Source organism: Rhizopus delemar, genomic scaffold (assembly GCF_000149305.1).
Source record: "Rhizopus delemar RA 99-880 supercont3.2 genomic scaffold, whole genome shotgun sequence".
In the NCBI taxonomy this organism is placed as follows: Eukaryota; Fungi; Mucoromycota; class Mucoromycetes; order Mucorales; family Rhizopodaceae; genus Rhizopus; species Rhizopus delemar.
Window position 1 is genome coordinate 1,738,239 of NW_027137828.1, and position 11,223 is coordinate 1,749,461.

Consider the following 11,223-nt stretch of genomic DNA (forward strand, 5'->3'; position numbering starts at 1 on the left):
TAATCGCGTTTCAATGTGTAGTCCTGAAGAATTCTTTGCGCACTTTATTTAAACAATTTGGAGAGGTATTGGATGTTGTAGCTCATAAAAATATTCGTATGCGTGGACAAGCTTTCGTCGCGTACCCAGACCAAGAGAATGCAGAAAAGGCAATCAAAGAATTGCAACACTTTGTACTTTACGATAAACCAATGGTAGTGCAATATGCTCGCACTAAATCAGACGTACATGCAAAGAAAGATGGCGATTATGAAACTCACTATAAAATGAGATTAGCTCGAAAGGAGGAAGTATCTAAAATGCCTCTTCCTGGATCTCACAAGCCTACTTTCAGAGCAGGCAAAACAGCTAGTAAATCTAAAGGTAGTATTTATACTTTCATATCTCTTTTCTTTTTTATTTATAAAACAATATCTAGTCAAAGGCTCAAACTACAATCCAACAGCTCATATTCCTGATGAATATTTGCCTCCCAACAATATTCTGTTCTTACAAGGCCTACCGGAAACCATTACTCAACAACATCTTATCGACTTATTCCAACGCTATTCAGGATTTAAAGAAGTACGTATGGTTCCAGCCAAGAAATCAATTGCATTTGTTGAATATGAAAATGAAATACAATCTGCAGTCGCCAGAGCAGAGTTGTCTGGCCACTCCCTTGGTGCAGATCATGTCATGAAAGTTACTTTTGCAAGAAAATAAAGCGGAAAAATTATGTAAAATAGAGAGAATAAACAAGAACACACAAAGATTTATTACAAGTCCCAAACAATTTCTGTTACATACATGGATACAGTCTGTCGGGAATCTCCTAAAGCATCTAAATCATCTACATGGATCTTCAATTGACCAGGCATACTTTCTTTAGGATTTGAAATAGCCACTGAGAGTGTCAATTGATCTCCAGGGTTAACTATACCTTTTCCTTCTTCATCTAAACCTGTAATTTGAACAATTTCATGAGCAGGGAATTCTGCAGGCCCTTCCACAGTGACTTTGAACCGTAGTGGTACCTTCGTCGCATGATTGATTATGGTAAATGGTAAGCTTTCGGGCATACATGCTGAGTCTGTAAGATCCTCCCCACCATCATTTTCTTGATAATAAGTAACAAGCTTAAAGTCCAATCGTTGTTCGTTCAAAATAAACGTAGCTTTCTCTTCTAAGTGACAACGAACAAGAATCGTTTCTTTGCATCTTCCGTCTTCATGATCATACCCATCTTCTATTGGACGTGTCGTAACCCAAAGTTTGGCCATAATAATTCCAGCAGGGTCAGTAAATTCTGGCCGATTTCTTGGCAGTCGAGAAGATTCATTGGGTGATGCCCTTACTCTTACTTCAATGCTCCCTAAAGGCCCAATGGCAATATCACCTTTCAAAGGAGAGTTGGTATAGCGGGATAATACATCCAAATATACATGATCTTTCAACTCGGGCACGATGTCAGCACCAATCTCGAATCGAAGGTCTTCCTCAGTTTTGTTATGAATCACAAACCAGTTATCACATGTGGTGTTAGGTAGTGCAATAGGATGATGAAGTGTAGGCAGCAGAAGCTCACCATTACTTGATAATCTTTCAAAGCGTAGTTCGAAAACTGTCATCAGTGCTTTCAACTGCAAATGCATCATGTTGGAATTATTGCGTAAATTAACAATATCAACTTCCATATGATGAAGACCAGAGGATTGATCAGGCATCTCCTTTGGTAGCAGCAAACCTTCAATACGCTGTGTCTTTCGAGAGGGTATATAAAATGTTTTTTGTTTAAGTGCAACACCATTCTTGTCTAATGGTGTAAATTTAACAAATCTAGGGCCTTGAATGTCGTAGGTAGCAGGAACGTCCGACAGATTATGGATTTGAAATTCAAAACGAGCAGGCTTGTAGGAGGTGCTGTGGCCAATCTTGCCTAAGTTGATACACTCCACAGAGAGCTCAGTGCGAGATACGCAAAATAATGCTTCCAATTCAAGAGCCAGTAGTTCTAGATCTTGACGTGCGTCATATAAAATCATCATGCCTTTGAGTGACCCACTTTTTCCTTGAAGCGCTAAAGAGTGGCCCTCTTCATCTAATTTATCGGCAGATGGGCTGTGAAGTCGAACACGCACACGTTGTCCAGGTTGAAGAGCAAACTGACTACTTCGTTGCACGAAAGCAGGATTCTTGTGTGTCACCGCGACTGTCTTTACTTTATCTGCATCTACCGTCCAACTAGCAGCAATATCAATATCACTCAGCACAACAAGCTGCATAGGCTGGCCTGAAGTATTTGCAATATCAAGCTCACGTACATAGTGTCTTGTAGCGTCTTGTTCTGATAAGTCTAAAAGCTGTAAAGTAGGCGCTTTGTCTTGTTCAAGGAAAGGACAGACATAGATACTTTCCCACTTTATCATCGGTAGAGGATCAGCTTCAAGGTGCTCTGTTTGATCATCAGCCATACAGGATGTGTGATTTGTAGGGAGTGCACTTTGAAGTAATTTCTTCGAAGGCAGGGACCAAGCATCCAGTTTTTTGCAGTCCACGAACAGACGTACATTGATCTCGAACACCTCCTGACTATTTCTTTTGTTGGTAACAATGAGTTTTTCATTCAAAAATCCATGTTGATAAGCATATACACGGAAAGTGATTTGAGTGAAAGAAGAAGTGGCTACAGCAGCCATGTCATCATATGAACATCGCCGACTACTTGATACTTCAGGATTAACATGATGATTATCTGTATCGCTTTTTGCTTTGATATGATTACATAGACCAGCATCTCCTCTTATTTTATTTCCAAGCCAGCCATTGAGCGTTCCGCCACGTCGGTCCAGCTCAATATTTCGAGTGATGCATTCTACTTCATAATCAAGAGGAAGTTGACCAGACTTATTTCGAATAGTAAAGGCTCCATAAAAGTCCTTGTTGAGCAAGTCGGTGTGGCCTAAATTAATGACTTTATCTGAGATTTCCAGGTGGGACTGCCCAATGATAGATATAAACTTGACAGTTTGAGTAAGCATAAGCAGCATTTCATTATCGTCCTTTTCATCTTTTTCATGAACAAAGAATTTGATACCACCAATAAGTTCACGACATTCATCAGCAGAGTTATTTCCAAGATAGCCTGTTAAAAGATTTGGTTGTACCGCAACCCATACAGTTGTCATGCCTCCACGTTTCAAAGGCATCATTTCAACCAAACCGCGTTCACCAGCCTCATCCATGAATATCAAAACTTGGTGTGATAAATTGCTTTGACAAGTAATATAAATATCCTGTCCCGATTTGTTCTCAACAAGTAAAGGTGTCACTTGAGAATATTTGGAACCAGGATCTACATAGGAAAAGCCCAAGTCAAGGACACCGTTCGCTTCACCATCAAGCGAAGGAAAATCAAGATATGTTGCACAGTGAACAAGACACTGAATTGTGAATGACTGGAGAGTGTCTGTGCACTTGTTTTTAACAGAAAAAGTATATGTTTGCTTTCCAACTTTACTGGGTGTCAGCGCATAAGAAATTTTCCTTGTCTCCCGAGGATGTATAACCATCCCTTCTTCGTCTTTAACAACTTCAAATTGAAAACTGTCATTTGGAGCACTGATGAATTCAAAGTCGATCGGAATGTCTGATTCATTTGTCATACGCACATAAAACAGCATTTTTTGATTAATCTCAATGCGTCCACCATCAAAGAAATCGCGTTCTAGCTTCAAATAATCTTCATTTGCAATTGGCGTCTCCTCTCCAGCCGTGGCTGTTTCCGTAAGAATGAGTTCGGTTGGAGAGTGCGCATGAGTTGTACTATGACCAGAAACGATTGAAGCTGATGTATTTTCAGTCTTCAAGCTACCTTTATCGATATCCTTTTCAGTAGTTGCCAGTGCATCAGTATAAGAAGCTTCGTCAGCGAAAACATTGGCGGTATACATGATGCTCTTACAAACATCTGTATTTTTGTATTCATGTACCAAAATACGACCTTTAATAAACATTGGGTTTTCCTTGGGTGCTGGTGTATCAGAGAGCTGCAAAGGTCTTTGAACAGGTTTAAAAATAACATGAATCGTCTTTGTGGCATGAGCATCCAATGGGAACACAACACTTTCAGCTGTCTTTTTAAAAATGACGTTGCCCTCTTTGGTAGTATTTAAAGAGACTGATGAGATAGACGAAGTTGAGTTGGGTGGGGTTGCCAGCGCGTTAGCCTCATCAGAAGGCTTTGTTGTTCCTTGGTCTAAGTTCTTCAATTTTGCCAATTTGCGCAAGTATTTCTCAACTTTATCTGGCTGAGCTTTACGTTTAGCAATTTTGAGTTTTTGTTCCAAATTTTCAATTTCTTCTTCAGCCTCTTTTGAGAGCGTATTTGTATCATCGTCTTTGACATCAAAATCAAATTCACCGTAAAAGTGACCAAAGTTCACTTCATTTGGATCAACACGTACTTCAAACATACGTGATTGTTTGTTGGTGTTGGTCAGAACAATTGTTTCTGATCGAGGACAGATACAGTCAACAAGACAATGAGAAAAGGACATCTCGAGAGACTTGATCAAGAATGTTGATGGCTTTCGCACCTGGGCTTTCAAAAGCAAGACTTGATCATTTGTTCTATCCCGAATGTTTTCAACAATCAATTTCTCCATAAATGGGCCCGATAACGTTGGCTCAAAGACAAACTCCACTTCCCGTTTACCATAGGCTCTTACCACACCATATCGCCCCGCATCCAAGTCGATATCTCCAGAGGCAATTGAACCTGATTTACGAATCGCATACAACAAAGGTGTTTCGCTTCTGTTATGCAATACAATCGTCTTTGTATGTCTTTCATTGCGTTCTACTAACCCAAAGTTGATATTCTTTTGTCCCAAGTCCATCACAGAACGACAGAGCTGAGAGCGTAAGATGACTTCACGCACAGGAATATCTGTATTATCAAGATCTAGCAAATTTTCAAATTCAGTTTGCTCAATGTCACGATCAAATTCCATGAGTCTTAAAAAGATACGCGCGTCTTGCTTCTTGGGCGTTGATTGTATGTGAGGTTTAGTTGTGCTAGAAGGAATCATGATCACAACCACTTCCTCTTCTTCTTTTGGATCCACACGGATAATTGAAGTAGGGACTAAGACCTTCTTCTCGATCAATCTATTAAGTTCACGACGCCAGGCAAGCTGATAGCGTACATACTGTTCCTCTGCTGATTGCTTTGGAAATAACGGTGGCGTTGCTTTAGAACCTTGTTCGAGTACAGAGATGAGGTCTTCAAATGGAACACGGGATTTGCCAGCAATATCGGACCAGTCCAGGTTTTTTCTTGACTTGTATCGAGCAGCTGTAATACCCAAAGATCGTTTTGTTTTGGCGCTGCGGGTGCCAAAGCTATCGTGTCGACCAATATCTTTCAATCCGTTAACGGCCACTTCAAGTTTGCTGTTTGCGGTAACTGACTTCTTCAATACCGCAGTAGCCAAATTGGTATGAGCAGCCGAGGAGTGATTTGTTGTGACTTGATGGTGAGCTATCCGTATAAAAAAAAATAAGTATTTTTCTGAGTGTATTATATGACTGATAACTTACCGTGACGTGTGTTCTTCAAGAGGGGAATATTTGGATCTATCTTTACCATTCTCTTCCTTTTGTATTTTGAAGGAGGTAAAGCAAGATCAAGGTAAGCAATGGTCGATTGAGCACGGTCCATCTTCATTTGTTGAATATAGGCACGTATCCTCCTTGCCACCAAAGGATCTTTCTTGGTTGCATCCGATATTCTTCTTTGCTCGGATATCTCCAAATCAGCCGCAGGTTTGTGTGTAGGCTCAGGAGAGATGCGACGATTATTGACCGATTCCAATAGAAGTTTTGAACGTTTTCTGTGGGCAGATACATTTGGTATATTCTTTCCAGAGGGTATCGATGTATGACTACTTTCAGTTTTGAGCTCTGCTGCTTCCAACTTTGCTCTTTTCTCTTCTTTTTCAATGGACTCTGGGGTGATTGAGTTTAGCAATTTTGAGGTGGCCGAGGTGGTGATGTTTGTCGTTAAGGAAGAATCTTCGCTCGTTTTGGTTTTATTCCTTGTATAGATAATAATGTCATCAGGAAGAGATGTTGTGACTTCCAATGTCAGTGGTTTATCTCTAATATTTTCGATAGTAAAAGTACGTATTGCAGGGGAATCGAGAGCAATTGACCCAAAATCCAAAAAATTAGCACCAGTCGCAGTCAAGATACGATAATAGAGGGAGTGGAAAGTGACTCGATTTTTATCGATGTTTGTACTGTGAACTTCGATAATTTGATCATTGTCTTTGTTTAGATAGTTGACGAGTGTAATCTGTTTGCGATAGTCTGGATTAACTTTACGAGGATACAGGTCTAGTTTAAGCTCGACATAATTTTTAGGTTGTATTGTAATCTCGCCTCGAAGACAATTTAACACCTTGGAAGCAAATTGCAGCTCAACACGTGCCATAATATCAGATCGGTTAAAGATTCGAATAGGCAAAGATTTCAAGGTACCAACGTCCGTGTCACCAAAGTTAACTACCTTAGGAATCACTTCAACAAAGGAAGTACAGGTTCTTGCTCTACACTGAACTACTTTCCTTTGCTTAGATTCTGCTGATCGAAAAGTTCCATATTCAAGTAAAAATCTAAAATTTCGTCGGATCAACTGTCCAGCATTAAAGTCATTAATCGAGGCATCCTTTTGAGGACGGTATGAAACTTGGATAATCCTCTCTGTACCAGGCTTAAGCACAAAGTCTTCAATTCTGGTATAATTTTCATTCGTTCCTCCAGACGTTTGTGTAGCATTTGCATTAGCAGCTGCTATTGTGATGGAGCTTGCAGTAATACTCACACCGTCACTCAAAGAGCTTGTTTCTGTATTCATAGCGTTCGTGTCGCCAACTGTTCCATAATCAGAATCGGAATCTTCAGGAATCGTTGGTTGAGAAGGAAAATAGAGACGTGAACCAGTCGGAGGAGATTCAGTAGTAGGTGAGAATGCGCTGTCTGGATCAGTAGCGGTACGAGAAGGAGTAGGCGAAGTCGATCTTGAGCTAAACTCGCTATTTTGGCCAGAAGCTTCACTATATCCAATTTGAGGTGTAGTTGATACGGAAGTAATTGTGGTTGGTGTATTGGTACGCTGACCACTAAATTTTCTCTTGATAAATTTTGCTGTAGGTGTTGTTGTTGTTGGAGGGGTGGCAGTGGTAGCAGAAGAAGTTTCGGCAGAGTGACCTTCATCTGCTGCTGTATCCTGCTTGATATCAAAAATTACTTCAGCACCTTCAGGTATAAACTTGACCTCCAACGGACTTTCACTGATATTATTGAGCACGATTTGCTGTACAGCCCAAGTACCAGAGATACAATCACCGAAATCGACTACTTGACCACTTGTAACAATCAAAGTCTCCTTTCTTAAGACAGATCTTACAGAAGCATGCACCTTGGTTTGCACAGAATTTCTAGCGTCATTTGCATTTTCCAATTGCAGATCGTAATTAAATTCGCCGACTTCTTTAGGCATAAAGATGACACGTATTTGTTTTGCAGCGTAACTTGGTATTGAATTTGGCAAATTATGTATTGGATTACCAGTAATAGGATCTACAAACTGTAATGAATAATTTGAATAAGCAACTAGATCAGCTGTATTGAGCAACCAAAAGAGCTCAATTTCAGATCGATTATGGATTGTAAAGTCTTTGTAATAAGTTTCTCCTATTACACAGTCGTCAAAATTAAGTCCAGTTTGTGTAATATCAGTCCAAAGAGCAGATTGACAGACACTTGCTCGAAATTTGACAGATACTTGATAGTCAGCCAAAGTTGAAGTAGACAACACATCCTTACTATCCTCCGATGATGACGAGAGTGTATCAAGATAATAACCGAAAAAAAAGATACTTCCAGTAACATTGAATATATCAAATGTGTCCGTATCCTCATCATCCATAATATTATAATCATTTGTATCTTCGGGTAAAAATCCCAATATAAATGATCGAGTTTGATTGGGCTCCAGTTCAATCTGATCGATATGATTGATGTAGTTAAACAGCTGGTTAAATGGGTGTTCCTCTTGAGACCAATCCACTGTATTTGTAGTAGCTGAAAACTCTGCAAGGTTTGAAATATTTTCGTTTTCTAGTTGGAAAGCAATTTGATTTCGTAAATTGGAGCGCATTTTAATTGATATTGGCTGATTAGAGAGATTACGTATATATAAACGTCGAAGAGCATGTAAACCATTAAGGTAGACATTGTCAAGTGTTATTCTACCATGAACATCGACAAGTTCAAACATGGTTGTATTCTTTTCGGCGATGATTACTTCTGTGGTGTCTTGATTACTCATTTATATTAGTTAATCTACGAGGATTGTATTGGATCAGTCAAATATGATACTAATATATGTCAATATATACCATATATATATGTATATCACTAGAAGCAAAAATAAAGTATATACAAGAGTGCTTTTCTTTTTTCTATATATATTTGTGTGTGTCTCCTGTTATTGTTTAGTGTAGAAAATGAGTAATAGGACTTTTTCTATGGCTGGTATACAAGAATAAAAAAAAAAACTATGAGCTGATTGAATTTAAACAAAGCCAGTGTATGTCTGTGTCTCTTTATTTATTCAATCTCAGTCATTTTATTTTTTAACCAGCTTTGGAACAAATGATCATCAGGGCGTACTACAAGTATTCTGAATACTGAAAAGAAACAATGATGCGGCTGTGAGAGTAGGTTGTTTCTCTACGTCATGGAATTAGCTACAGACAGTGAAACAGAGAATATTCCTAAATTAAAAGAAACATAGACAAATTAAGCATTTTCCTACAGATAAAGCACTTATATAATTTGATTTTTTTGACAAATAAAACAAGAAACCAAAATGTTTGTTGTAGTCTTATCGTATATGAAAGAAGTAGCCTATATTTATTTTACAATAATTTCAATTTATATTTTCCACAAAAACGAGACATCAGTTACAATGAACTTACCCAGCTTCTCTGATACAAAAAAAGATCAACATTTTAGCCTATTCCATGATCCAATGACTTGGTTTAATGCGTACAGGAAATAGTCTTTTTCCGCGTATCACCTGGGTTTAAATTGGCAAAAAAGATTGCGGATGAAATATACCCGATAATTTATAATTGACAAGTGTTCAAACTACATCAACAATTCTATGTGCAATAAAAAATAAAATGTTGTATTTTTTTTATTAAATTTTTTAAAGGTTTTAATGTTGTGACCATTGGATAGACTTTAAGTCTATACCTTTTTGAACCTATGCAACAAGTTAATAACTGGTATTGAAATAAAAAATTCATTTCCTTCTACTATTTCCCATAAAGATGATATTTCTCTTAATCTATCAACATGCTGGCTAACTTTGTTGATTACAAACTCGGTCTCTTTTTCAGTTGTGAACCTTCCAATACCAAAACGAATAGAGCTATGAGCCATCTCATCATCTGTTCCCAAGCCCCTTAACATATAAGAAGGTTCAAGTGATGCTGAAGTACAAGCGGATCCAGAAGATAATGCAATATTCTTCAATACCATTATAAGTGGTTCTCCTTCAACATAAGCAAATGATAAATTGACACATCCAGGATAACTATGTACAGGATCACCGTTACGATATACATGCTCAGCCTTGGATTGAATGCCATCGATTAAACGCTTAGAAAGTTTAGAGATTCTTTGATGATCATACTGTATTAAATGTGTTAGTCTTTACTTATTCATATAATTATATATGCCCTTCAAAATCTGTGTACTGTATATCAGGATAAAAGTCTATATTTTACTCTTATTGTAGCTACTTGTGTATATACGTGAATATACACTCATGCTTAGCAGCAAGGTTCATCACTAGGACAAAATAAGATGCTTACTTTAATCTCTTTTATAGCCACCTTACAAGCCTCGCCCAACCCAACAACAAGAGGATAAGGAACAGTGCCATTTCTGATATCTCTTTCTTGACCACTACCACTTTGAACAGCCTCCAAACGAACTCTGGGCCTTCTACAAACATAAAGAGCACCAACACCCTTGGAACCATACAGCTTGTGACCAGAGATACTCATCCGATCAATATTCATCGTATTGACATACAAAGGTACCTTACCAGCAGCCTGTGCATCTTCAGTATGGAAAAGACTTTTTTTGACCTACATAATTTACCAATTGCGTCAATAGGTTGCATAACACCGATCTCGTTATTAACGGTCATGATAGAAACAATAGAGGTATCAGGATGAATGGTTTCTTCCAATTGATTAAGATCAATAAGACCATTAGATTGAACAGGTAAATGAGTAACATCAAAACCCTCTTGTTGTAATGATCTATATGATTCCAGTATACATTTATGTTCCTATACAAAAATACAAGTCGATTATATTTAATTTATGTACATGTATATGCTTTACAGTTTGAGTGGTAATGATATGCTTCTTTTTATTATTGTAGGATTTAGCGACGCCTTTAATACTAGTGTTGTTTGATTCAATAGCATCATAAGAAAATATGATTTCCTTGGGATCAGCATTGATCAATTTTGCTACATACTAAACATAATATAATCAACGATATGTTCCCTCTTACTTTTTTTATACTTACTTTTTTATATTTTTACCTCCCGTGCTTTTTCGACGACCTTTTCGGTTTCCTAGCCATACTTGTGAGTTCTTAAATGAGGATTACCATATAATTCAATCATGTAAGGAATCATAGCGTCCAATACACAGGGGTCCATAGGACTAGTAGCTTGCATGTCGAGTTAAATAGGTCGACCTGCTTTTTTAATGGTTGTTGGTTCAAAACCTAAGGAATTTATATACAAAAGTACTTAAATCTCCTTTTTTCTCTAACATTTTGTTTTTTCTTTACCTGAGATCGGTTTTATGGCCTCGGGTTCTTGTCTACGAATAAGACTGGTAAAGAATAGGCGATAAGAAATAAAGTTCAATGTTTTTCTTGAATAGGAAGTCTGGTTCTTAATAGTATTTTTTGTAATCATTTTCTTAACATTTCATGTGTAATAAAAGAAAAGAGTAAAAGTAAAAATATGATTTTCAGTTCTGGCATGGACGAAGTTATTGGCTTAATGCGCATGAAATGAGATTTAGGATTCCTCACTTAGAATTTAAACATTGAATAACAAAAAAAAAAACCTGTGAT

General features: G+C 37.8%; 2 protein-coding genes across 2 annotated transcripts; both read right to left on the reverse strand.

The window, feature by feature from the left end:
- Window positions 1-758: 758 nt before the first annotated feature.
- RO3G_02897 (uncharacterized protein) lies at window positions 759-8,377 on the reverse strand (the record flags this gene model as incomplete). Its single annotated transcript, XM_067657488.1, has 2 exons — window positions 759-5,524; window positions 5,584-8,377. The coding sequence occupies 2 exons, from the start codon at window positions 8,375-8,377 to the stop codon at window positions 759-761; spliced, it is 7,560 nt and encodes a 2,519-aa protein (XP_067513589.1).
- Window positions 8,378-9,271: 894 nt separating this feature from the next.
- Window positions 9,272-10,816, reverse strand: RO3G_02898 (uncharacterized protein; the record flags this gene model as incomplete). The annotated part of the gene is made up of 6 exons (XM_067657489.1): window positions 9,272-9,319; window positions 9,436-9,750; window positions 9,933-10,183; window positions 10,225-10,417; window positions 10,473-10,603; window positions 10,747-10,816. 6 exons carry the CDS (start codon window positions 10,814-10,816, stop codon window positions 9,272-9,274), a joined length of 1,008 nt encoding a protein of 335 aa, XP_067513590.1.
- Between the last annotated feature and the right edge of the window lie 407 nt (window positions 10,817-11,223).